At 54.7% G+C, this 26097-nt stretch overlaps 11 protein-coding genes across 11 annotated transcripts; 7 read left to right on the forward strand and 4 right to left on the reverse strand.

The window, feature by feature from the left end:
• Positions 1-695: 695 nt before the first annotated feature.
• Positions 696-1424, reverse strand: GLOTRDRAFT_117600 (uncharacterized protein). The gene is made up of 5 exons (XM_007871108.1): positions 1371-1424; positions 1189-1306; positions 1073-1133; positions 892-1012; positions 696-831 (listed from the first exon to the last, which is right to left on the reverse strand). The coding sequence occupies exons 1-5, from the start codon at positions 1406-1408 to the stop codon at positions 714-716; spliced, it is 456 nt and encodes a 151-aa protein (XP_007869299.1). The 5' UTR covers positions 1409-1424; the 3' UTR covers positions 696-713.
• A 2391-nt stretch (positions 1425-3815) lies between these two features.
• GLOTRDRAFT_132227 (uncharacterized protein) lies at positions 3816-5787 on the reverse strand (the record flags this gene model as incomplete). The annotated part of the gene is made up of 2 exons (XM_007871109.1): positions 3816-5204; positions 5260-5787. The coding sequence occupies 2 exons, from the start codon at positions 5785-5787 to the stop codon at positions 3816-3818; spliced, it is 1917 nt and encodes a 638-aa protein (XP_007869300.1).
• A 1610-nt stretch (positions 5788-7397) lies between these two features.
• Positions 7398-8866, forward strand: GLOTRDRAFT_132228 (uncharacterized protein; the record flags this gene model as incomplete). Its single annotated transcript, XM_007871110.1, has 5 exons — positions 7398-7692; positions 7744-7769; positions 7829-7951; positions 8008-8121; positions 8174-8866. 5 exons carry the CDS (start codon positions 7398-7400, stop codon positions 8864-8866), a joined length of 1251 nt encoding a protein of 416 aa, XP_007869301.1.
• Positions 8867-10052: 1186 nt separating this feature from the next.
• GLOTRDRAFT_140547 (uncharacterized protein) lies at positions 10053-11326 on the forward strand (the record flags this gene model as incomplete). The annotated part of the gene is made up of 5 exons (XM_007871111.1): positions 10053-10137; positions 10196-10212; positions 10263-10373; positions 10431-10538; positions 10598-11326. 5 exons carry the CDS (start codon positions 10053-10055, stop codon positions 11324-11326), a joined length of 1050 nt encoding a protein of 349 aa, XP_007869302.1.
• An 82-nt stretch (positions 11327-11408) lies between these two features.
• GLOTRDRAFT_80279 (MFS general substrate transporter) lies at positions 11409-13618 on the reverse strand (the record flags this gene model as incomplete). Its single annotated transcript, XM_007871112.1, has 13 exons — positions 11409-11744; positions 11803-12048; positions 12100-12146; positions 12195-12238; positions 12298-12375; positions 12436-12582; positions 12648-12791; positions 12851-12929; positions 12987-13090; positions 13143-13155; positions 13207-13266; positions 13324-13368; positions 13427-13618. The coding sequence occupies 13 exons, from the start codon at positions 13616-13618 to the stop codon at positions 11672-11674; spliced, it is 1272 nt and encodes a 423-aa protein (XP_007869303.1). The 3' UTR covers positions 11409-11671.
• A 1376-nt stretch (positions 13619-14994) lies between these two features.
• On the forward strand, positions 14995-16239 carry GLOTRDRAFT_117602 (uncharacterized protein). The gene is made up of 4 exons (XM_007871113.1): positions 14995-15424; positions 15481-15634; positions 15708-15861; positions 15915-16239. Exons 1-4 carry the CDS (start codon positions 15215-15217, stop codon positions 16090-16092), a joined length of 696 nt encoding a protein of 231 aa, XP_007869304.1. The 5' UTR covers positions 14995-15214; the 3' UTR covers positions 16093-16239.
• Positions 16240-16388: 149 nt separating this feature from the next.
• Positions 16389-18625, forward strand: GLOTRDRAFT_140550 (uncharacterized protein). Its single transcript, XM_007871114.1, has 4 exons — positions 16389-16758; positions 16949-17045; positions 17095-17949; positions 18018-18625. The coding sequence occupies exons 1-4, from the start codon at positions 16441-16443 to the stop codon at positions 18506-18508; spliced, it is 1761 nt and encodes a 586-aa protein (XP_007869305.1). The 5' UTR covers positions 16389-16440; the 3' UTR covers positions 18509-18625.
• A 157-nt stretch (positions 18626-18782) lies between these two features.
• Positions 18783-20947, reverse strand: GLOTRDRAFT_64865 (bifunctional 6-phosphofructo-2-kinase/fructose-2,6-bisphosphate 2-phosphatase; the record flags this gene model as incomplete). The annotated part of the gene is made up of 11 exons (XM_007871115.1): positions 20830-20947; positions 20506-20754; positions 20268-20453; positions 20146-20213; positions 19973-20089; positions 19890-19913; positions 19819-19839; positions 19704-19766; positions 19482-19637; positions 19166-19406; positions 18783-19096 (listed from the first exon to the last, which is right to left on the reverse strand). Coding segments are annotated over exons 2-11 (1416 nt in total), but the record flags the coding sequence as incomplete, so codon positions are not given.
• A 302-nt stretch (positions 20948-21249) lies between these two features.
• GLOTRDRAFT_80285 (uncharacterized protein) lies at positions 21250-22675 on the forward strand (the record flags this gene model as incomplete). Its single annotated transcript, XM_007871116.1, has 8 exons — positions 21250-21366; positions 21485-21581; positions 21637-22044; positions 22093-22186; positions 22238-22320; positions 22373-22405; positions 22459-22517; positions 22575-22675. Coding segments are annotated over exons 3-8 (516 nt in total), but the record flags the coding sequence as incomplete, so codon positions are not given.
• Positions 22676-23172: 497 nt separating this feature from the next.
• Positions 23173-23593, forward strand: GLOTRDRAFT_19198 (uncharacterized protein; the record flags this gene model as incomplete). Its single annotated transcript, XM_007870954.1, has 3 exons — positions 23173-23326; positions 23381-23419; positions 23472-23593. Coding segments are annotated over 3 exons (315 nt in total), but the record flags the coding sequence as incomplete, so codon positions are not given.
• A 624-nt stretch (positions 23594-24217) lies between these two features.
• GLOTRDRAFT_80287 (uncharacterized protein) lies at positions 24218-25494 on the forward strand (the record flags this gene model as incomplete). The annotated part of the gene is made up of 3 exons (XM_007871117.1): positions 24218-24767; positions 24832-24947; positions 25003-25494. Coding segments are annotated over 3 exons (1158 nt in total), but the record flags the coding sequence as incomplete, so codon positions are not given.
• Positions 25495-26097: the final 603 nt, after the last annotated feature.

Raw genomic sequence — 26097 nt, forward strand, 5'->3', positions numbered from 1 at the left:
GAGTGCCATCTCCGCGTTCGCCTACGGCTTCAGCTGCATTATTATAGTCGTGTCAGTGCATTGCTTGATGCTCTGCAGAGGGCAAGGGTAGGAGTCTGGATGATATTGCTTGATGTACAATGCAGATAGGGAATAGAAGAAATCACACGGAACGATGGGTACACGCGCGTCCGACATTGCGCGTCGACCACGCTTCGCGGTGATCCCATCGAAACAGTAAGCCGGACCGGCAGGGGCGTGGAGGCCTGTCGGTGAGCACGGCTGGAAATAAACAAAGTCTGGGAGAGAAAACAGACTTCCGTGGCCGGCGTGAGCGGCGACAGCATCCTTCGACTGGAGCGGTTGCTTACCTGCAAATTCGTCGCGTCAAAGAGTCGTTGAAGATGCTGCAAACAAAGCCATAGAAGTAACTGCCAGAGTCAGCTTCCTTTTTCTTTCGAGAGCATTACAGCCCCTCCTCAAAGCGGCAGGGTGGAAGATCGAGTGCGAAGTAGTGGACCCGCGCTTACCGTCCGCGGTTGACAGGTGTAACGGGAACCCAGCGGTAATGTGCTGACAATCCGCTGTTAGTTGCAGTTAGCTAGCATGTATTTCGCATTTACAAGAGCCGGGGGGTGACTCCCGCAGTGCGTGGGCCCATGTTGTGAGTGATCTTGATATTTGCCGCGAATAGAGGCACAGTACAACATTCTGATGCGGTATTCTATGTTTGATCACTGTGCCCGCCTGGCGAGCTGGGCATACTGGACGGTGCCTTGCCACCAGAATACCATGCCCAGGCCTACAATGCCATGCAGAGTCCCCCAGACGTTTTCGGGGGTCGCGTTGTATCTACGATTCAATGAGCATATGGAACTGCACAAATATAGACTCCGTAATATCAATACTCACGATTCAGCAAGAGGACCGAAAGACCGAGGAATAAAACGAGGGGCCTGGTAAAGCACGGTGGAAATCAGCGAATGATAGACACAGAGGCCGATCGCCAGAGCTCTTTTTCCGGGAAGGAACTCTATAAGGTCATACGCCATCAGGCAGAGCTCGCGGCAGACAGTTGACATTCTACACGCACCCGGTAAACTGAAGACTAGGAAGGCCGCGATGCACGTCCCCAGCGAAAGGGCCGCGTACAGCTATCGGGTATAACCGTTATAAAATTGTTAGATTGGTGAGTAGTAAACGGCTTACCTTCACCATCACTAAAGTGGTGTTATTTAACTGGATAAACGGCAGCGCTTGCGGCGCCCATAATCCCTGTATAACAAACGGTATCTCCAAAGCAATATGGAGCATGAAGATCAGCGACCTTCCGCGCGTTCCGTCAGACTTCACTTTGCAAACAATTCTCCTCAAATGACATGGTAGCTTACAGAGGGCTCCTGGCCGCCACGGCCTGAGGTTGCGACATGGTGGTTGAAAAACAGGCACAAGATAGGACTCGAATGATGACACGTCCGAAGGAGAACGTGGAAGGTACAGGATTACGTAAGAGTATTTGGATCTCGGTGGCAATACGATAGAGGGCGGATCAAGATTCGCATTCTCTCACAATGCCGCCGCACCCGACTTCGACGTCTGTCCGGGCAACGTCGTAGATGTCGACGAACACGAGGGCAAAGACTTCGACGGGGAGTACTGAGGTAGAGGGGGATGCTATCAGTGCAAGCCACTCTCGGACCCCGGTTGCTTCGGCCGCTTTGTCTGGCATCGACGTGGAAGACAGTCTCATTCATCAGGGTAATCATACATACACTAGTAATGCAGGGGTCTACGTTGTCCAAGCCAAGCTAAAGAAGAATAAATAAGAATAAACAAAGTCGTGGAACGCAACTACACACTCCTCGAGTCCCGCCCTAACTCAAAACCAGTGAACCGCCGCTGACGAAGCTTGGGGACATCTCCGACAACCGGTTCCATCGAGGACCTGAACTGAATTCAACAACGGCCGGGACAAAGTACAATCCTCGTTGATGATGACCGTGGAGCAAAGTTGGCTGCCGTCGCACGACATCATCGACTGCTCGGAGGAAAGAACCCGCCGATGAGATGGTAAACCGCCGCGAGAACAGACGGCAAATAGCAGAGGCCGATAGATGTACGATCTTCCTTCCGCAAATACTCCACGCGAAGAGACCAACGTAATAAACACTCTGGATACGCGAGGTGCGAAGGGCTGACACGTCGGAAACTGGAAGTGACCGTGGCATGATCCTGATGGAGCCCGGGCGCATGGAAGACGTAGGCGAAGACGAAGGCATTCGAATAGCCGATAGTCGAATTGTCAACGAGGATTTGTAATGGCTATCCGGGTGGTTGATAACGATGGACTCCAACGTAAGAGTGTTTGACTTTGAGTGGTCAAGCCAAAAGATAACTCCACGAGCGAACATTCCCTCTCCACGTCCCGCATACCGCAAGCAGCATCTGTCGATAGGCAGCGGCTGCCCTGACGCCATGACACCTGAAGGCACCTCCGGAACGACAGAACAAGAACCAGCCGCCTGCTTACCACAACACCGGAGGATTGGAGACAGCGTCCTCTCGCCTCCAGGAAAACACAAACCCTTCAAGCAAGACGACAGGCTTCTTAAGGCATGAGGGGCGGTGGCGAAGTTCAAGCGGATCGGTCGCCGGTCTAGAGAGGGGATAGAGAATTTTAGGATAACAAGGTGAGATGCCTATCAATACGAAGGCTAGGGTAAGCCACGCGAGAAGGTTCATAGAATATACTTGCTCACCTATGCTGTCCTGGACTTGATGGTCCATAAATAGGGGCGCCGGCGCTATCCGCTACTTCCTCCGCTATAGCGAGCGCCAGAGGACGTCGAACTGACGCCCTCCAGCACTCGCGGAGATTTACATGAGTATGCATGCATGCAGTTCATGGAAGAGAGTACATACCGTCACACGATACCCGAAGAAGCAGTCCCACCCCAAGGAGTCGCCAGTTAGGATAGCACATCTAGTACGAAATAAGCATAACACCCAAAGAGGATTTGAGTGTGGCACGTACCTCACCGTCGGCACAGAGCCGCTAATATTCGACCTTGAAGCACCCTCAAGCCGGCCGGAATCCTGCGTTGAACGCGCCATTGCCCCTCAAATCCGACGCATCGTCGGAGCCCAGCCCATCGCCTCACCTTCAGAGCCTGCCCTATCCAAGAAGTCAGGATCAACTGCCATACCAATGACCCTACGACGGTATTGCTTCCAGCATGCACGTGCGGTTCCCGAAGCTGTCAGTTACCGGATTTCTGCAGGTTGGATAAAATGTTGCATTCGCGAGAATGAGGAGTGAGGGGTCGTTGGGAGTGGAGGGGTACATTGGAGTCCAATCCATGATGAGGGTCCCAATGTCTTCGTCGATAGAGTTATGTCGTCGCTTTCATGAGATAAGGGGTCCTAATCATGAGAGTTGCCCAAGAGTGTCGACGTCATTGTCGTGTTTGCCGTGTATCGCTGGGATAGCCCATTGGGATGATCCTGACCTTTTCGAGATGCAAGAAAGGTATCTGTTGGACAGTTTAGCACATGGAACAACAAACCTAACAGCCACTTACAAAGCATGAGAACTCGAGGACCAGACACAGTGTAGGGAGTCCACCGAAAAGAAGAAAGTACAGATGCACATGATCAAAGAAACTGGCCCACAAATCTAAAGATAAGCTAACAGATCCAGAATAGATACACAGGAAACAAGACTGAAACCCGTTGGGAGTCTCCGTCTTGACCAGCCATGTCTAAGAAGCGCGCGGCGTCCCTCATGAATAATCCAAGCCATATAAACCGTGAGCGTTGTCGCATTATAACCTGATTCAGTCGCCGCTAGTAACGTCTGGAGCCTCGTTCCCAATGGCGCGCCCGGAACGCGGGGCATTCGGAGTGGTATTAGAAGCATCGCCATGGGGACCGAAATGGTAGCCAACAGGAAGAACTGCGTGAATGAGGTTGCCTGCCTCAACTGGGACCAGGGACGGAGCGATGCCGGCAGCTAGTCCCCGATCGAACTGAAGGCCATGTTGCTCCCGTTCCTCGGCACGAGCACAACCACCGGCAGGGGGGTCAGCGTTGTTGTTGTCTTCGAAGTCCGAATCCGAGTCCGAATCCGAGCCAGTGCCGAAGATTTGTTCCGAAAGGGTGCGCTGAAGGGTGCGCTTGCGCGCCTTGGGCGTCGTGGGGACCGAGTCCCCGGAGTCGCTGGCGGGCAAGACATCATTGGCATCGTCGTTACCGGCGTCAGCAGCGCTACCATCCTGTAGGACATCGGGCACAGAGTCGTTGATAGGGGTCACCTGATGCTGCTGAGAATCGTCTCGAAAGGATTCCGCGACGTGCTGGCTATCTTCGACGCCGGAAGAGAGCGGGTAGACCACCGGCGCAGGAACCGCTTCTGTCGCCACAGATTCATGGTGGTCCCCATAGGCAGACATTGGCACGCGTCCATGCATCAGACAAACAGCAGAAATCCCAGAGGCCACAAGGTAGGAGATCATATTGTCGTGAAACGCCTTCAGCGCTGAACCTTGGCCACGAAATGACCTGAGTCCCGCACGCCGCTCATGAGTCGCCTTGCTGTTGTAGTTGCCGTTCTTCGTCCTGACACGAGGATCTACGGTCGTCGTCCCGTCATAGACGTCGCACGTGTTGATACCTAACATCCGATCGCGAACGGTTCTGAGGTCTCCGACCGAGGCCAGATTGCGCAATTCCTCCGGTAGTGACTTCCAGATGAGAGTCAGCGCTGACATTCTGGCCTTGCCGCCTCGCTTCATGATACGCGATCCATGTACAGCAGCAGCATTAGTAGTGACCTTGGGCTTCCTAGCGTATGGCGTCATCCGGTTAGTCACCCGATCGTTCTTGAGGATCGACTTCAGTGGCTTGGACTGGCACAGAGACATAGGGATACCAGGTTCAACAACAGGCGGGACCTCCGGAGAAGCGTCGACTGCGGTGTCAACAGACGAAGGGGAAGCCTCAGCAGCAGTTGACGGCACAGTTGCGGCGTCCTCCGAAGAGTCTGCCGTAGCTATACCCATTCTGGAATCTTCTTCCGGGACGACAAGAATAACATTCAAGGACTTGGAGCTGCTGACGTCCAAGCACGGGTTGTCGACAGTCTGCTTAGGAGGAGCGAAGGCGTGCATTGGCACTGTTGCATCCAGCTCGACTGGGAAACTAAACTGGAAGACCTTGGCGACGATCTGGGGATAACCGGTGAGCATCCGCGCAAACACACCCAACATCCGCCACACCGACCTGTTTGCCTTCATGCTCGTCCCTTGCGGCGTGGTCCAACAGAAAGAGGCCATCAATATCCATGAGCGACATCCGGTGTTCAGAACGGGAAACCCTGCAGCGCTTGACGAGATCCGGACGACCGTCGTCGATGCCGTACCGGTAAGCCTTCGCGTCATAGCCATCACGCCGACGTTTCCCTTTGCTGGGTATGGCGCGGCCAGAGCCGTCGTAGTCCTCCAGATGTTCTCCAAGACAGATGCGACGGACGTGGGGAACAGCAGCGACTTGAGAATCCAGGATGGAGTTGCGGTATTGCCAGTCCCTCCAGCGCGCGTTGAGCAGCGACTGGGTAATGATTTTCCGGATAGAAGCGCGGAAACGGTACTTGAAGTCAGTTCGAGACTCTCCCTGCCGGCGCTTGATCTGCCTGCGACGAGGAGGAACGACAGGCAGGACAGTGACAGGAATCCTGTATTTAACAAACCACGGTGTGAAGATAGCAAGGTTCGTCTGATCGGCTAGACCGAGGCCGAGGGGGGTACGCATTGCTAACGAGGCAATGTTCGAAAGAGCGCCAGAAATGTTGGATACTGCGACGAGTAGGTCCAAGTTGAAGTGAAGGAGAGGAGACGTGAAGCCACACGCGGGTAACGCCCACGTGACCGCGCTCCTGTCACATTGTCACTGTGAAGCAGGTGAAGATACCGTGACTTCAAGGTCGGGACGTTTCGAGTCGTCCACTTCGCATATGCTGGCAGTACATTACTTGCTGGAATAGACAAATTTCCCTATGGATCTTTTACAGTCCGAGGGGTCGTAATGAATAGGCACACCCAACACTTACATTGCAGGGAGGCAAGACCGAGTCGACGTTCACCTGTAGCACTGGCAGAGGGTACGCTTACCTTTCCAAGTACAGATACAGCTCGCGGAGCATCCCCGTCCATAGGGGCGAAGGATTAAGGCATTCGAACTGGACACTATCATTGTCGCCAACCTCATACTCTACGCCTCATTTCCTTGGAGCACGTCGCAGGACGTAAGCCATACGGGTTCAAGGCAAGAAGTCGGCGTACCAAATTGGATACGTTTGCATGACATGGTCTCGAAGTCGAGCCCACAGGCAGTCATCATCGAAGCCATGTCCAGGTGGACCCAGCCTACCAGTTAGAACACGAATATATCTTCGAAGGTATGTGCTGCAGCCATGGGAGTTCGAATGAAACGAAGGCCATCAGTCGCGAATATGATACATATCCCTCATTTTCAGGCCAACTTGGGGCCAATGCGGGTTCAGACTTCAGAAGACGCTTGGCCTCCCCAGTCATCAAGTTGAGCACTGGCACGTAGTGACTGGATGACGGTTGACGATAACGTCGATGCGATAGCGGGCCAGAGTTTGAGAAGCGACATGGTACCATTGTGGACTGTCTTGAAAAGTATACGCTGTCGACAGTCGGTCGAAAGCTGGTCGGAAGCACCCTCGACGAGCAATCAATTATGACTTCACGGAATTTGCCGTGGACTTCACAAGGTGAGCTTGCCACATCTTAGACTGTACCTTGGTATGCTTCAGTACTGGATAAAATATATACTGCACAATCCCTCGTGCTCTGTGTGTTTTTCCCTCCATTCATTTTGGAGTAGTCATCCAGGAAGTACTATATAGACGCATCCGGTGCTAAGCAGGACGCCAAGGAAATGCTCCAATTTTGTCGCGAACTGATGCATTGGGTTACACAAGGCGCCTTGGGGTATGTACACAGACTGGTACTGTAGCAGGAAAGTAATTTTACTCTCAGATGCCTTGTTCGAGCTCAAACTTGTTCCTAGGCTATCTCGGAGAGGCAGATTCATAACAAGTGTTTCACCGTTACCCGAAAAGCACTTGTTTTCTCGGCTGCTAATACTCTGTCGAGGTCTTTCATTTTACTTGCATGCAACAACTTAAGAAAGCATGCTTCCCGGTGTGACCTTGGCACTTACTGCGCCTTTCTCCCTTTGTTTCCGATCCGGAATCGCAGCACCTCTCGCACGTCACCGAACTGCCGGACCATACTACTGAGTACCGCTTAAAGATACTCGGTAACTTGTACAACTTTATTGAGTGAATTTCCTTCTCAGCTATCACAGACCGCCCCACGACTGCATGGAAGATGCAGGAACAGTGGTATTGGTCCGACCATATCCACACTGAGCTGGGCAATGGATGCTTAGCGACTGTATGGCCGCTCAAATCCAAGGAGGTGACAGAGTACTCCCCCAACGGGCTCCGCGATTGCCGCGCGGAGCTCTCCAGGGCTTCGAGCGATAATGTTCCGTATTTCGCTCGCCGCGACTCATGTGGTCCTATTCGCCACACGCCTGCCGTCGATCGTGCGGCGCTGAAGAAAGTCATCAGCACCTCCATTCCCGATATGATCCTCGGAATAGCTGAACTCAAGAGTCTTGGTATGTGCATATGTTATGCCTGTAGAAGGTCTTCGTTGATTACTTATCTAGTGGCAGGAAATAGCAGTGGTGACTGGGTAAGAATCTATATAGTTCTATTCCAAGCCTCGTGGTTCAACTTATGTTTGTATGACAGGAAGCCCTCATCTGCTGCAAGAACCCGAGAAAGAAATATTATGTCACCATCAGGCCTCACGTCTCTAGCAACACTGTCTCTATGCTCCTTGATGTCGCCGGCGGATATTCCATGCTTAGCGAGGTAGGAAGACGCGAAATCTTCATGCTCTCAAACAATGACCCCTGTACCCTATGTAGTTCTCGACCCTACGAGAAGTCGCTAAGAATTATCGTATCCCCGTCCCAAGGGCCGTCGAGTACGGCGACGGCATATCCGATGGTGTACACGCGGAATGGATAGTACGAGGAAATGTAAGGAAGATCTCCTTTTCTTAGCAATATAGTCGATGCTCAGTGACTCTAGATTCCAGGATCCCGCCTCAGCGAAGTTTGGAATTATTTGGACGGCGCTCAGCGATCCGCGGTATGCGTGAGCATAGGAAAGCTCAGGGCTGCCCTGTTATCCCGCAAATTTCAGAGGATTGGTCGTATCTGGACTATCAATGAAGAATGCAAGGTCGGCCTTGGATCACTAGAAGTTTCCCAGTCTGGCTTGAACAGGATTGGGCAATACGAAGACGCTAAAGAATGGCTGATTGCGATAGCAATGAGGAAGCTTCCTTGCTATGGTCACTGCGCACGGTTATCTGGCACGCAGCGAGCCCAAGTCGGCGCTGTCATGTCGCGTATCAGGACATGCGAGGCCTTGAGAGACAAACGCTATGCTCCACTCCGCTGCTTCGCCCTGGAGCATGTCGATCTTCACCCCGACAACGTCCTCGTGAAACCGGACCAGCCAGATGCTATTACGGGCGTGCTGTCCTGGGACTGTGCTCGAGTCGTCCCCGTGTTTGCTATGGACTTCGATTTCTTTGATCGTCCAGATTTTGGACCCGCCGAGAGGCTCAATGACTTCATTCTGGCTGCGACCGCTCTGCGGGTGCCTGATCTGGGTCTTCTTCTAGGCTCAAAGCCACATAGGCAGCTGCACCACCTGTACCACCTGGCTCTGCACAGTCACGATTGGCATGACTTGCGTATGCCCCTCGAGGGGTGAAGATGTACGTTTTGTATTTATACTCATATTACCGTTATCCCACTGAGGCTGCGCTGCTCTGGCTCAATACTTGGACGCGCCTAACCCGTAGTCGCTTCCGGAGGATTTAAATTGTATCAATAAGAGTAGTTACTCGGCTTTTTTCGTGGAGGTCGAAGCTCCCCAAATCCTGCTCCTGGGCATGCTTCACACATCAGCCAATTAGCTATTGAACGTGATTATCTGTGGTATCGCGTACTCGTACATGCCACACTGAATCCCCTTCAAAGTTTGTCGGTTTGTAGCCCGATTGATAACTGAGTTGTTAAATCTTGCTCAATATCATAGAGCAGTAGCCTAGTTATATCAGATATATGTTGAACGATTCAACGTCAAATGCAGCACTTAGCAACTACTGTTATTGGCACTGTGGCAGGACACAGGCGGCAATTTCCGAAGGTCCGGTCTGGTTCCTCCGAACTTCAAGTTACTTCACCGGTACCTCGAGATTATACATGCTCTTTTTTGCGATCGATGATTGATGAAACACACCAGGAAGTATGAGTCCAAGATCTTATGTTGTCGTACTCAAGCTGTTAGTCTGTGTAGTTAGGTGGGGTTCTACAGTGATGAAGCTTGGGCTCCGAGTCCGGGCTCATTCATCGTGCGTCCTTTGTCCTTCCTCGCGCCTTTTGGTCATGATTTTCCAATTTGTTAGTGACCCTGAGCAAGCTGTCATTGTTCCGCGTCATTCTGCCATCTCAGCGAGGACATCCGTGCGTTTCCGAAGGGCGTGATCATCGAGTGCCCTTCCCCGCTACAAGGACCGCAGTTCTACCTGGTCGCGGAAGGAATGGGCAGGCAATCATTGCTTACTGCTTGATGTCGCTGGCTGAATCATGAAATAAGTTCTTTCGTCCCATAGACAGTCGAGCACTGCGATGTCAGAAGGCTGCTGCTCTCTCAAGTCTAAAAGCATACGGCTCCTACGTGCATTCCTTTCTTATTCCTTTGTTGTTCTGGTGGCTCATCTGCATAACGTGACTTCATGAATCTGTTGAAATGCAGGCCGTGAGACTCAGCGCCCTAGGCGACGCGCAGTGTGGCACGTCTTGTGGTGACTTCGACCATCAACTAGGCGAGCTACTACATATCATCGAAAATCGGCCTGTGTAAATACCTCAGGCTGTCTGCACATCGTCTCGCCATGCTGAACGAGCAAGCTATCATTGCTTCCATCTCCGAGCATTTCAAGGTACCGCCTGGTACCATAGGTCCTTTCGAATTTAACGGTAAGGACATTTCATCGACTTCGCATCGCGGCTTTGATCAAGGTCCCATTTTACCCAGACGAGGTATGCGAGAAGGTAAAGCCTCCCGACGCTTATCAGATACTAGACTCACTGGGTGCTCTTAGAAGGCAATGTTTCTCGTGGACAGTCGTCCCTACATGCTCACAGTGCGACCGTGCGCATTGCACATTGATGAGAAGTTAACCAGGAGCGAGAAAGAAAGGTTGAAGAACCAGGTCGGTGCTCCCTTGGACATGAGAGTGCATCAAAATATCTAACCCTCTGGTCTCCAGTATGAACTCCTAAAGTATATCGACGAGTGCTTCCGCATACCAGTTCCGGAGGCTATTATGTACCGCCACGACGCAGCGGTGGGTGCCGAGTGGATGGTCCGGTCTCACGTGAGCATCTTTCAACGCCTCTACCTCTACCTCTGACAGCGCCGCCGATTCCCACCCAGATTCCCGGCCGTCCCCTCCCCGAGGTCTGGGTAAACATGACGAGCGAAGAAAAGCGAAAAGTATGCATCCGCATCGGCGAGATCTGGGCAACCCTGCTTTCAAAGAGATGGCGCAATGACGGGATCAGATGGGCCTGCGATTACGACAGTAGCAAAGGCGGCCTCCTTCCCCTCGAAAGCCTTCCCGAGCGCGGAACCGGTCGATGGAGCAGCATTGGGGACATGGACTTTCTCGTGCAGACAGCGACTGTTCGCCGCAAGATCGATGGCGTGTGGACGCCCGTCGCACCCCACGAGCGCGCCGATGTGGGTGCCGTCGTCTCCCGGATCCGGACCGCGCCCATCCTGGCCAGCGACCATCTGAGGGCGATACGCAACTTTGCCATTGAGCACCCCGAGTTTCGTCCAGACGTCATCCTGGTTGACTCGTCAGATTACTCAAAGGTTACCGGCGTAGTCGGATGGGAGTACCACTACATGGTCCCGGTATACGCGCTGAGATTTTGGTTCTTCAAAGACCGCAATCGCTTTGGAGGTTACGCTGTGGATGTCTTGAACGTACTCATCATGAGAGTTGTCTATGAGAACCTCCCCGAACTCCGGCTTCTGACGAGCACGGACGCTGTACCACTGTTTCACCTGTATAACTTGGCCTTGCGGAGTCGTAATTGGAGGAAGCTCGGCCTGAATATCAACAGTGGCTCTTACATAGTGAATAAGCAAAAGTAGACGACAACCCATGTATGTATACGTATGGCCGGATAAAATGTACAATGTGTAACCTTCGCTGTCAGGCGTCTCCTCGGACCCCGCGGATAACTGGCCATTTGCCAGGGACTGGAAATTCAGGATAATATCTAGTGGTCATCGTGAACAATCCATTCAATAATCTAACAGCAGTTCTACCTATTCTAAATCTACAGTACGCACCCTGACATGACCAATCGTATCCATCGTGAACGAAAATCTATAGTTATTGCCACCCGATAACCCATGGATTGAAACCCACCCGACGCTCTGCTTTGAGAACAACAGCCCCCCACACTCATAATGACCTCTAACCGTTGTGCAAGCTCAATCCACCCTCCGCTGCGCCTTGGGCACGACCGCCCAGAGCCCGATCATGGTCGCCATCATTGCCACCATACTGTTCACCCACCAATCAGCCCCGGCCTCCACACGCAAGCAAGAAAACGTCCACTCACAAAGGCTGCAGTGACCCGATTCCATACTTCGCCGACAGCACGCCCGTAATGAAAGGCAACACCGCCGAGCCAGCCTGACCGAAGCCCGCGATCCAGCCAACGCACCCGGTGAGCAGCCACCGCGGGAGGATCTTGGTCGCGTGGTCGACGAGTATCGGGTACATGGGTCCGAGCAGGAGGCCAATGAAGGACACCGCGACGGCGTTTTCGTAGAGGTTCGGGACGAGCCAGATGGTCACTTCGAGCCTGCGCAGAGCATTAGTGGAGAGCAGAGGAGGGCGAGAGACGCGTGCGTACCCGATGGCGAGGGCCGCGTAGATAAATATGATGCGCCGTTCGCCGACCTAGAAATATTGAGTACGTGCGGGTGAGGCCCTCTGGAACATTCCTACCTTGCGATTAATCCAAATGAGCGCGATGCGTCCAACGGTGAGGCCTGGAAAAGACCGTCAATACTGCATCCCCCTACTCTATTAGTATAGTATTGTAACGCACCTCCGAAGAACCCAGACGAGATATACCCTGAACTCGGCCCGCCATGTCTCTTCTGGATGATATACGTCACGATCCATCCTAGAGCCACCACACATTCAGTCACGATTATCGTGGAGACTAGGTGAGAATCACGCAAACCTCCGAGGGTGACCTCCACGCCGACATAGATGAGCGAAAAGATCGCCATAAAGTGCAAAGCCTTCAGACCCAGGATCTCGCGGTACAGGTTGCTCTGCGCCGACCCGCCGACTTCACCGGGACCATGGCCCGCTTCTGCCATCACCTCTGCATCGTGATAGTATCCAGTCAGCTCGAACTTCAACTACCTACTGTAGCAAGGATCAACAGACCATCTTGCGTCTTCAGCCGGAAGACACTCGTGAGCACGATGGTGTTGGTGAGCGCGATGCCGATCGAGATCAGGAAGTGGAAGGACCAGTGTCTTGTTTGCGAAAAATGGGTAGCAACAAGTGGAGCCGCGAACGCACCCACTCCTACACCACGCCGCGTCGTTACCAATCTGTACCTCATACCGGCTAGAGACACCACGCACCGTATGATCCGTGGAGGATGCACAACTTCGCCGCGACGTGGTCCTTGAGGCTACCGACAAATCCGTTCGCTTGCGCGTTCTACATGACACTTCAAACACTCAGTCCTGGGTTGGCTGGTGCGAGACCTCTACGTACCTGCAGGGAAATGCCGAAGCCTGCAATGGCGTAGGCGCAAACGAGGACGGGGAAGGGCGGCGCGGGGGCCTGAATGGCGTAGGTTACGATTTGGCAGACAGAGCCTTCGATGAATGGGTGAAGAGCAGCACCACGGGGGGGAAGGAGAGGGCGTACCCAAGACTACAACCTGGCCGTTTCATTTAGTCATGATTGAACAGTTCAGCTGAGACGGACATACCTTGCCAAATCCTAACTTGTCATTCAAGATGACGTTCGCGAAAGCCCCGCTGAGGTAGCCCTGCCGCCAGACTTCAGACGCGTCGAAAGCTTTGTTCTGATCAACATAAACACTTACGATACAGTTCGTGACGAATATCAAGGACACAACAGCGAATCCAACCTGCAAGGAGTTCAGTCCGATCACCGGGAAAAACTTCAAAAACTTCGGAGAAACGTACATGATAGTGCTCCTGGATCGCAGGGATCAGAGGACCAGTCGTGCCGTCATTCCACCCTTGCAGGAAGAAACACCAGCACAGGGCGGCAAAGTGGATCCACCCATTCCGCACATACTTGCGCGAGTACTCTACTTCCCCTGCGCTCCGTACGGACGGCGTGAGCACCGAAGGTACGGGTGTGAGGTCGTACATAGGGATGTCGGTGCCCAGGTCGGCATCCTTCGCCTTCGCGGGTGCTTCGTCGATGGTCTGCACCCTTGCGACGTCCGAGCGGCGCCGGGCGCGCTCAGCTGCGTAGGGTACGCCGAGACCAGACGCATCTGTTTTGTCGGGGAGGTCGTTCGTCACGGCGGTGGGGCGGATGCTAAGGCGGGACGATCGCCTGCGCTCTGAGACCAGGCCGGGAAGATCGATGGAGACGCCGTCCACGGAGCCGGTGTCGAGCGCAGAGTCGTCTGGCCCGCCATGCTCGCGGCCCCGGTGCTCGGAGCGCAGGACGCGGACGATGTCCGAGCGCGGGTCTTGCTCTGTAGCAGTCGAGAACGAGGACAGCCTGAACGAGGAAGACATGGTGCGGGTTCACGGGCACTGGCTTCCGCAGGCCCCTTTTATGTATGGTAAGTTTGAGTTGAGAAGTTGAACTTCATTTCATTTGATATCGACGTCGACGTAAACAGTAGATCATCGCGGGTGGGGCAGCCCCAAACTGTACGTCCGGCGAATGGGCGGCGTCGATTGAGTTGCTGCGAATGGCAGAAAAAACATAACTTCCTTGTTCCAGACCGGTGTTATCGAGGTACGGAACGTCGGAGCTTCGGCCCGCAAATCAGCTGCACTCTCTGCGACGTAAATCTTGGTCAATCGTTAGTGATCGAAGCTGTCCGACGCCCATCTAAAACTTACTCTGCGTGCGTCCTGAAGAATCCAGGAAGTCGAGATGACAATACTGAATGCCGCATTGCGGTCAGTATAGGCACGTCGGTGAGTACCGAAGGCACTTATATGGCCTGGTACGACACTTGTAGCGAATGCCTTAGGAAATACTTGGGGAATACACGTACAGATGAGAGCTCAAGACATTCACAGATGAGTGTCCTAGCCACTCAAGTCAGTGGCCAAGACACTCGCAGGCGAGTGCTCAATGCACTCACAGACAGTGCCTCAGGTAATAAGTGGCCGAAGCACTACTCAGCCAGTGTTAATGCCTTCAGCACCGTAACCGTAACGCTATGGTGTATCTTGTTTATATGGTCATGGCGGGCCTCTGATTGAGACAGTACGAGGAGAATACATTCAGTCTGACTGCCTTAGCCACCCGTTCTGAAGGCAAGTGCCATCTGAATCGTCCATCCTATCGAGTGTACTGGTATAAGACACTTGCCGGTAGCGACCAGTACCCTGCCTTGACCCTGCCTCTCCTTCGTGCAGTGGCCCGCAGGGAACATCCTGGCCTGAGTCTGTGACTTTTGAGCCCGTTTGTTGGTCTTAGCATCATGCGAAACCGTGGCTCGAGGGTTACGAAGAGGTCATTCCGCGAGAGGGTCTCATCGGGAACGGGCGCTTGTCTCACCGCCGTTCCTTGCTTTGACCATCACTGACCACAGCTCTATTCTCTGCTTAGATTTCCTTTGTATGCTACAGTCTCGGACATCGCTATAAGACACTCACATGGAATAGTAAAGGGCCGCTTTCCTGCATCGTACTGCCTGTCTGCTGTGAACTTGCTATCGACTACCTTTCCATACCCCATCACTACCTGCCAGCGTCTGATTCCTGACTCTGTCAAGTATGCATGCCCCATTCCGCCCAGTCGCACCCCGATTCAACAACTATCACGGGCCCAAAGCGCGCGTGCTCGGCAACCCCGCAAACCACGTCCCTCCAGCATGGCGAGCTAACGGCCAGCGCGTCCCGTCAGGACCGAAGGTGGCGCCCCCGGCAGGGAGCAAGATCCTCATCAGCAACCTGCCCCCGGACGTGAGCGAGAGGGAGGTGGAGGTTTGGGTGCACTGGTATGTCTGACTGTGCGCTGGGCTGAATGTCTGTTTGTGTAGGAGCTGTTCCAGAAGACCGTGGGCCCGCTGCGGGAGGTGCTGCTCGTCTACAACTCGCAGGGCCGCTCGAAGGGTATGGCGGTCGTAGCATTCCAGCGCGCGGGCGATGCCGCTGTGGCAAGGGAGAAGTACAATGATAAAGTCGTGGATGGCAGTGAGTAGCTGTGCCCCGTCCGGAGATTGTGTGGCCTGATTCCGTCTCATGATTATCTGACAACGATATCAAGGACGTCCTATTAAGATCGAGATCGTCACGGATGAGGTGCCATCAGCTCAAACTCCATCCGCCGCTGCCCCGCAGCTCCCTTCACTCCTCCAGCGCCTGGGTGTCAAAGTCCCGACCGGCACTGGCAAATCATCAGCTCCGGTACCTACTGCACCGTCAGTCCCATTCATTACCTTTCCCTGTGCCTTTGGCTAATGACCCTTCATAGACGACCACGAGCCGTAGCGGCTACCGTGAACAATGCAACCCGTGCAGTGATGGCTCAACCCCGGCGTCGGGTGAAGAAGGGTGCCAGACGCGTAAATAAGCGGCCAGCACCCAAGACTGCAGCGGATCTCGACAAGGAGATGGACGCCTACCGCGCTGGCTCGTCGGAGGCAGCATGACATGACGCTGACCAAGTCTTTTCTGGATTTACTTCTCGCATCGGACCCGGTTGATAGTTGCTGCCTGGATCTCTGGGATATACTGTATCTATATAGGCTATCAGACAGAATATCTATCAATTTTCTCTAGTGCAGCCCGCTGCAGCCAATATTCGCTCGAGCTATTTCGAACGTGCATGCGGGGGGGAGCGCCGACGGCTATACCGGTTCCGGCACGGCTAGCCGAGTATAGGAGGACTGGCTTCTAATGGGTGTTATGAACGCGGTTCTAACCTGCCCGCTCTCGCGAAATTACCGGCTGGGACAGCGTTACGCTCTTTCGCGTTCTTCTTCGCTGGGTTTCTATGAATGGACCGGGCTACTCATGACCAGCTCTCGTCATTCTTTGGCTCGGAACCGCCACCCTCGGACGGTGCCAACGCCCCCCAAAATGTCTTCAGCCCGGGCATGATCATGCCTGTGCCCATGCCTATGCCTCCTTCGTCTTTCCAGAACACGAATATGTTTGGCGGGGACGGGATGGGGATGCAGGGGATGGAGGGCGGGCAGGGCCATGCAGGGAGCCAGAACCAAAGTCAAAGCGGCCAGATGAATTTGGCAGAGCAGTTGCGCTTGATGAAGCTGCAGCAGTTGCACCAGCTGTCGCAGCAGATTTTCCAGCAGCAGGTGAGTGGGACTCAGGTTTTGAGCAAGAGTGATAGTAGAGTTCCCGAGCGAGGTACCGCGAACAGTTTGACGCCCGGAGCCCTGTCAGGGTCTTGTGATAAAGACTCTGGGCGATCGTATGGCCGGAGGAATCTGCGTTTCTGCACTTTATGTCTTCTCATTATAGCAAGGTACTCATAGATATCCTCAGCTTGAGCTCATCAATGGTCAGGGCTCCCTCAACTCTGCAGCGACTTCTTTGGAGCTTTCCAATAATCCACAGGCCTATCATGGACTTCCAACACCCAGTGAGTGCTTCCTTACCTTCCCGAAACTTCAGGTCCTGAAGTTTGCTAGTATCCTCGACGGAGCTACGCCCACAATCTAACCAAGACTTCGTTTCGCCAATGGTGCTATTCCAGCATTCAGAGTACAACATCCAGCGGGAGCAGCACCATCCCCAGGCCAGCACGTCGCACCGTCCTCCAGAATCCTCTCCTGTATTCCCTCCTCACCAACACCACCACCAACAGCCTCCGTACAACACCTCATCCGCCCGCTCTGCCCCGGCCGACCTCGCCTTCACCATCATGTCACCACAGGTCCCCCTATCGTCACCCGGCGACATGGAGGGCTTCGACATGTCGCCGCTCGCGAGCCCGTGGTTCCCGGCGCAAGCTGGCCCGCCACAGTCGTACGCCGCCGCCCCAAGCAAGCGGGCGGCGTCGACGAGCGGCGACGAGACGTCGGGGAAGCCGACGCGGAAGCGGCAGTCGCCGCTCGACACCCGACCGACGGCGCCCCTGCCGAGTCGCAGGATGTCGACGTCGCGCGGGACGAAGAGTGCAAATTCCACGCCGTTGCTCACGGGGAGCCGGCGGCGCGGAGGGAGTATCGTGACGGATATCCCGGGGGACACGCCGAGTCCTGTGGACTTGTCGATGCCCCCGCCTGCGCCGCCTCCCCCTGGGCCGAGTACGTCGGCGAATGCGCCGCCTCCGAATCTTATGCCTGCCACCCCTGGTAGCATTATGAAAATCGGCAACATGGGCTTGGGCAGTGGGTTGGCACCGCCGAGTGCTGGTCAGTCGAAGGCGGAAGGGACCTCGAAGCAAAAAGCGTCTGGGAAGGCAAAAGCTTGTGGCAAGTCTAAAGATGCGAAGAATGATGCAGCCGTGCGCGTCAGCCCTATTCTCAAGCCTATACTACCAGGTGAGTTTCCTTGTATCCACAAATAATCGTTTTGAGGCATATCATTGATTTTGAATGTTCGTCACTAGCCGGAGGATCTTCCTCTCTGACCATGACTCCCGCAACGCCCTCATCACAGCCCCTCCTCCAGGGCCGCAAAACATCCCACAAAGCCGCCGAGCAAGCACGCAGGGACCAGATCAAAGCGGCGTACAACGACCTGCGGATGCTCCTCCCGCCCATCCCGAGCGAGGCGGTCAGCCAGGAGCACGTCCTGCCCGGGTCGATGCCCCCGCGCGGGCCGCCGAAGGGTGAGGGCCCGAACAAGGCCGTGAGCAAGCTTCAGCTATTGCTGTGCGGTAATGATTATATCCGGAAGCTGAAGGGGAGGGTGGAGAGGAGGGACGAGGAAATTGCGAGGTTAAGGGAGGAGGTGCGGAGGCTGAGGGTGGTTGTGGGGGACGCGGATGAAGGTGGTGAAGAGCTGGATTTGGAGAGGGATCTAGATGCTGCGGAGCCTTCTGCGCTGAGGATGAGCAGCGTCGGGGATGGGGATGAGGCGGATGAAGAAGAGTATTAAAATGAATTATAGAATGTAGAAGATACCTCTTTCGTCATTACTTTTGGGCATGTACGGATTTTTGAATTTTTATATCAGCGGAAGGCTCTGTTCTCGAGTGATAGCATCCTGTCGTCTTTTGCACCCGATGTCTATTGCTGTGTGTGGGAAGATCTGCTGAGATGGTTGATAGCAGTACAAAGGTAATCAGTCTCAAATGATACATCAAATAACGTCGATACAGATATTCTTATAACTACATTCTTGGTACCTAGGCGTTCACCGCATTCTCGTACCCAATCTTCCTCTTCCCCTTCGTATCCTCTGCGTAATTCTCATAGAAATTGTTCTCGTCCTTCCCCGGCTCGCCGGGCTCGTCACCGTGATTCCGCCCGGGGCCGTCCCAGAAGTGAAACGCCTGGCTCTGCACGCCGTAGGAGGTGGGCACGACCTCGAGGAGGTCACCGCGCGCGATCTCGATGGCGGGGATCTCGGATGCGGGGAGGCCAATGAGGTACGCGAGGAGGCAGCGGATGACGGAGGCGTGCCCGATGATGAGGAGGTCTTCTTGCTCGCGCTCGAGCTCGATCAGTATTGGTTCCAGGCGGACTGTAAGTGCAGAGTACGTGATTCATTATGTTAAGCCTGGATAAGGGACTGGAGGAAGAAAAAGCATACCGCAGAGATCGTGGTAGCTCTCAGCGCGGGGCGCACGGTACGCGTACGGGTCCTTGACGAAGCGCTCCCATTCGTCGGGGTAGTACTTCTTCACCTGGTCGGGCGTGAGCCCGTCCCACACACCGGGGTTTATCTCGGACATCTGCTGCTTCTCGACGACCTTGACATTCGCTTTGACCGCGTCCGGGGTGAGGAACGGCCATGCGGTGTGGTGCGAGCGGCGGCGGGAGGACGTCCAGACCTGCGTCGTTGGAGGGAGAGTAAACCCTCAGTGCTGAGTGGGATGACACATGAGCGTGAAGGGAGGGATGCTCACCACGAGCTTACGGTCGCCGGTTGTCATGCCCTTGTCAGCGAGGGACTTCTTGCGTCGGTCCATAACAAACTCCTTCAAACGCTCAGCGTAGTCCCATCCGCTGGGCGAGAGGTCCGAGTCGGCCTTGTACGAGTGCTCGATGAGGGATTGGCCAGACTGTCATTTGAGAGCGGCGGTTAATATATGATGCGGGATGCCACGTAGGTTCATAATAGGACTAACACGAGCAAAATATATTGTGCGGTAGCGGTTGTGGATGTTCATGAGGAAGAAGACGATCCGAGACTGGTAATTGGGTGTAAGTGGGTTTGACTACTCAGGCGAGCAGGTGTCTCACTTGCAGGTAGCCACGGATGTCCTATGCAAAGGCGGTCAAAAAGGGACAGGATACGATGCCGCTGGACTTACATTAACCATAATCTTCTCGCCAACCTGTAATAAGCGTCGGAGCTTGAGCTCGTGAGTATATCACAGGCAGCATGGATGCCTACGTTTATGATCCGAATGAAGGGCCAGGTCGTCTCCTCTACGGGTTCGTAGTACCTCTCGTGATCTCTGATACGGCCCCAGTAGTCCTCCACAGCCTTGTCTGGGTCCCAGCCTTTGTACTGTTTCGCGTGGTTACACTATGGCTAGACTCATGGAAAGACATGGATGTACCCACATCGGGGGAGGAGATCTTTACACTACGGATGTTCCGCTCTATGAGTTTGACGTTATCACACACCGACTCTGAAGCGAAGGGATTTAATTTCTTAGCGTAGCACAGAACCAGACTAGGCATACCCATCATGACAACGTGGATGCCGGCCTTGTCGAACTTCTCCGCGAGGGTCTGCCTCGCCTGGCGAGTTCCATTATTCGCATCGTAGATCACTACCTGCCCCCCACTATCAAAGAAGTTCCAGATGAGCTGCTCGCAGCCGCTAGCGACTTTCTGCCTCAGTGCCATGGTCTCCGGGCTCTTCTCGCCTACTGCACAGTCAATGCGACAGGATTGTGGTTGCACGCAGAACAAGCATACCCAAGGTGAAGTAGTCAGGCGGGAGTTTCTGCGCGCCTCCGATCATCTTCCGACGGTAGTCCCCTAGAGATATCACTACCGTCTTGACACCCATCCATCGCAGGTACCGCTCGAGGGCTCGCGAGATGTGCGTCTTGCCTCGGGCGGGGAGGCCGACAGTTACGACCAGGATTTTTCCGGCATGGAAGAGGAGACCGGATGCGGTCGTGTATAGAGGTGCAACCATAGTGAAAGGTTACTTGATTGCGGCTGTAAATCGCGGGCTTCACAGTCAGTCCCTGACACGCTCCTGAGTCCTAGATGACTGCCGATAGCCGTGCATACCGTTTCCTCCTGGGTATCAAGCTGCCACTAGCTTCAGTCCACTTCGTTGCGCGCGTCTCTCCAAGTATGAACCTGAGATTTATGTTGACAAGTCCGCGAGACCGACGTTATGCCCTCGCCACAATGATCTAAGTAACTTCTAAGGACAGATATCTACCGCCGACTGCCGGTGGCTAAGCTGCTTCGATTAGCACGTGCGCTGTGCTTTCCTATTTCGGACGCTATACTGGCAGGAGGGCGGCCAAGAGCCTCCCGATATTTACGTCCTACCAACACCTTGGGTATTATGCTGCAGATATGTCGCTCAGAGGATGGCGAGGTCATACAGGTGAACGCAACGTTGCGCGACATTGAAAGGTGCGCCAGGGAGCACAGGCATCAGAGGCGCGTCGCTAACGTTTGGGTAGGATCGGAACCCTGGAATCGTTCTTGCATCAGGAGACAGGTGTCGAGGAGGAGGCGATCCTGGCATATCTATCCGACGGAAAGCGACTAAGGAATGATAACTTGCGGGAACTGGCTGGCGCCCAGGACCAGGTGCGTTTAGTACTTGAGGCGTTCACGTTGAAGAGCGCAGCACGCGACCTCTGTCCGACCTGCCATGACTTCCGTGAGCAAAAACACAGCGCCTGGCGCTAACCAAGGTAATTTGCAGACGATATTTGTGTTCAACAAGTATTACTTGGATCTGGACTTGGACGAAGTGCTGAACGAGTTGAGGGTAGAGCCTTCTCTGCAGGCTCCTTTAGAAGGTGAGGCTTCTCGATGTCAGGACTCGGAAACTTTGGGGTTTACTAACTCTCCCAGACGCGATAGCTGCAACGCCCCCCGTCCGTTATACTGAACTTGCCACATCCTGCGTGCGGATAGCTCAGGATCACCGCGATGAGGTAACCCACACGCTATCGACACTCCGGTACCAACATGAAGCACTGCGAATAGCCTCTGACAGCCTAGACCTGAATGTGCTTGCCATTGCAGAGGCGTTTGACAGCATTGCGGTCGGGGCGCGGCAGGAGCTGGACAAACAGGCTTCTCTCTTGTCAGGGATAGACGCTGACCTGGACATGGTGAGCCGTGTGCAAGTGCACGTGGAGTTTCTCTCCCCCGGGGTGCGAAGGGCGATTGAGTCCGGCGAGAGAAGGAGGACTTTGGGAGACTATGTTGCGAGTAAGAAGATGCAGCAGGTGGCGGAGACGTGCAGGCGCACCCATGGTAGGTCTGAGTATTCCGCGTTGCGTGCTATATAGACTTTGGGCACAGAGGACCTGCAGAGCCGGTTCGAGCAAGCACAGGCTGCGATGACCAGGTTGCAGCAAGGGGCGGACGACGTCAGGGCGTTTGTGACCGACATGAGGTGACTATAAATCGTGCATTCCGTTGTTTGGTATACCTAGCTCCACCACAGCCTCCTAGATAATGCAGAATCGTCTTCGCGTGCCGCTCAAGACATCTTTGACAAGATAACCGATGCGGCAGCTGCACTCGAGAGTACGTCACATTCGTAGGACACGCCGAGATCTATCTACCTAACCACTCACAGGCCCCGCCTCCAATCAGGAGCGCCTTGTGCAAGGTATGGCTCACGCTTGACGTCTCCCAGTGGACAGGTCCGTAATGATAATCCAGAACTGAGACAGTTAGACGCTAGACTGCGCGACCAGGTCGTCGCGCTGACAAGCTTCAAGGTAATTGCCCTGCTAGAACACCTTGAGTTCCCGCCACTTACTGCATTCGACGTGCAGAACACACATACGGCGACATGTATACGCGCACTCCGGCGAATCAGTACACTGAACAACGATCTGGTACAGCTGCCCGCAACGCTGACGTCCCTGCAAGCGAGCTTCCGCGCAAAGACGAGTTTCTCGCACGTTCAACGGCTGCACAACATGCTCTACGCGTACGGCGCCACCGTCATCGAGATCGTCAGGAGAAAGGAATTCGGTTCGTATATAGGACGCTACCTTTCTGCGCGTAAGCAAAGGCTTACGGGTTTCCCAGCCAGGTTCTTCTTCCAGCGTGCTCAGAGCATATTAGAAGTCATGGCGAAGTTCTCGTGCGTCGGATCTCTCCTAGTTCTAGTACATGACCCTCCCGTTGATACTGCTACCTTCAGCGCGAGCGAGAGGAAACGGAGGCAGATCTACAAAGGAGAGATACAAGGCCAGCTGCCGTTCGATACGCGCCTGGATGACCCGGTTCCCCAGATCGACTTCCAACCGCAGGGCAGCACGGACTCTCCATATTCGTTCGAGCGGTCCGACATCGAGGGTGAATGTTATCCATTTTTGAGTAGAGTGGCCACTATTTACTCAACACCCGACGTTGTTTATAGACTATCTGAAACTCTTGGACGAGCTCGACCGATTCGCGCGTGCTTCTGCTGACCACATAGCGCTAGCTACCATCCGTGAGACCCGCCTGGGACTTGAGAGACTTATCAGCAAGATGGACAGCCTGGAGGCGGGGTTTGACCGTATCGCGGAACGCTCCCGTGAGTGACGTGGACGTATGGTGCGATGCACCGCTGACCTCTACTCACCCATAGTGTTGTCGTCTTCCAGATTGTCGATGTCTCGGCGCCGTGGTCAGTCCTCCTCAATCCTAAATGTCGCTCGTTGTGGTCCTAACCTGCACAGCTTCCGAGCTCGAGGAGCACGCCTACGCGGAGCAATTGCAGTCTATCCAACGGGAGAAAAGCGAACAAGAGCATCGTTTCGAGCAAGAACGCGCCGCCTACCTTGCAGAGATCGACCGACTCAAAGCCGCCTTGCAGGACGCCGACGTCACTGCTGACCGTGCTGACCGCCTCGAACGCGACCTCCATCAGGCCCGGGCGCAGGTCGAAAGCGAAGTTACCGCTCGTAGAGTGCTGGAGGAGCGGCACTCGGAGCTGCTGTCGGAGGTCGAGCAACAGCGGCAGGCGTTGACTGCTGCTTTAGCTGATGCCACGGAACAGACCAGGAATGCTGAAGTTTTGCGGCAGGAGCTAGCGAAGATGCGCGAGGAGTACGAGGATGTGAAGGCTTTGGAAGCTCGGCACGCGGCCCGAATATCTGCCCTGCTGGAAGATCAGGCCACGACGTGGCGGAACCTCGAGGAGGCTCGTTCCAGGGGCGAGGATCTCCAGGCGCAAATCCAATCTGCCCGCCAGGAAAGCGAGGATGTTCGAACTGCCTTGGAACAGGCTAACAAAGAGAAAGATCGGCTGCTCAAAGCGCAGGCCTCCGAGCACGATCGGATAATGCGCGATTGCATAGCGGAGGCGGATGGAGACCGAGCTGTTCTGGAGCATCAATTTTCCGAGTTACGCGCCGCCCTCGAAGACGCTGAGCGACAGCTCAAGGAGGCGTGGTCGCGAAACGAGATGACCAACGCTGATGCCATGGGCCTTCGGGAGGAGCTCCAGCGTGTGGAACACCAGCTGCGCGAGGCTCGGCACGCCGAGAGTCTGCTGCGAGAAGATCTTAAAGCCGGAATAACGTCCCAATCGGACTACGAACACCGACTCGAGGAGAGCAATCGATTGGTAGCCCAGATTCTAGACGTGGCTATCGCTTTCCGGAATTCGCACGTCAAAGCGATAGCCACAGTTCAGAACATGGTTTCCCACCCTCGACTGTCAGGCAACCAAGCAGACTTGTCGCTCTCGCAGTCGTTCAGACCCGGTATCAACGGGAATGTGGATGAGCCTTCCCCGATCGATCCTTCTGACCCCGCAGCTGCTTTGGAGCACCTGCGAGAGTTCGACCATGATCATTTCTTGGAGATAATAGCAAAGGCCGGTTCTGTCATTCGTAAGTGGCAGAAACAGTGTAAGGAATATAGGGAGCGGGCCAAAGGCAAGATCTCCTTCCGCAACTTCGCTAAGGGGGACCTAGCATTATTCCTGCCAACCCGTAATTCCGTTTCGAAGCCTTGGGCCGCGTTTAACGGTGCGTGTGTAAAGTCTACCAAAAGAATGCTTTCCTCAGGTCGTTCCATTTTCTGTCATACTAGTATCCTTCCCGCACTATTTCCTCAGTGCTACGGGCCACCTTGCAGAACAGCTGAAGACTCGGGAATGGATCGTAGCTCGTATCACTTCCATTTCGGAGCATGTTGTCGATCATAGAGTGAGCCCGGACAGCTGCTTCTTTTCATTATTGCTTGCTAACATTCCTCTCACAGGATCCTAACAGCAATCCTTATGGCCTGGGAGATGGTGTGAAATATTACACCCTCGAAGTCGAAGATTGGACGCAGCCGAGTCCACCCTCGAAGAAGAAAGTGTCAGCAAAGAAGGCAGCTTCGGCCGAAGCGCCACCACCACCTCAGAGCGAGCCTCTACCTTCGGTACCTCCCGTCGCAGAAGTTGAGGAGTCTTTCGAAGCCACACGTCCTCCGAATTCCCACCTATTTCCGACGCGCAATCGCACTCAATCATCCCCCACCGCTGGCCCATCGTCGCTCTCACGGCTTCTCGCACAGGCGCCGGTTGATGCTCTTGAGACGATCCCAGCCTCAAGGGACCAGACGCCTTCACCGGCTGTTCCATCCCCTCCGGTCGCAGGTCCGTCCTCCTCGTCGTCGCAAGCGAGTCCGGCTCCTGCGGTGCCTACACCCAGCCGGCAGTCGCCCCTGCGTTCTACTTCCAGAGCCTCGCGGGTATCTATCTCGTCTCGGTTTTCCGGCGGACGGATACCTCCGCTGGGAAGTGGGCCTCCTGGGTCACCGGCTACCGCAAAGGCCGCGCCTACCACGGCACTGTCGGGTCAACCGCTCGTTTCTTCTCCCGTGGTAATAAACGACGATGGGTCATCCACGTCGCCGGGGGACTCGGCCGTGCCTTCGCCGGAAGGCTCGCCATCGGACGGGATGTCGAATATGCTAACGTACCGGCGGCGCACGAGCTCGTATCACGTTCCGAGGACATCCCCGCTATCGACGACCACGACGGCGGATTCTGTCGGCAGCACCGCTTCGAAACCGAGTGGCGGGGCTGGGGTGGGCGTGTCTGCCAGCAGCACGCTTGCGAACCTGGCGAACAGCTGGGGCATGTCTTTCGGCCGGCGGAAGAAAGCTGAGATGAGCGGATTATCTCGTGCCTCCACCTCCAACGGCGCAGGGCCCGAGGCGGACAGCGGACGCCGCAATTCGCTGGCCGGGGAGTCGTCGGCGTCTGCTAGCGAGCTGCTGAAGCGGTTGTAATGTTCTGGCTACATAGCCAACATTGACCTCCCCCTAGCACCCGAGTATTTCGCCATGGATTTTCCGAAATCCTCT

This window comes from Gloeophyllum trabeum (assembly GCF_000344685.1).
Source record: "Gloeophyllum trabeum ATCC 11539 unplaced genomic scaffold GLOTRscaffold_00013, whole genome shotgun sequence".
In the NCBI taxonomy this organism is placed as follows: domain Eukaryota; kingdom Fungi; phylum Basidiomycota; class Agaricomycetes; order Gloeophyllales; family Gloeophyllaceae; genus Gloeophyllum; species Gloeophyllum trabeum.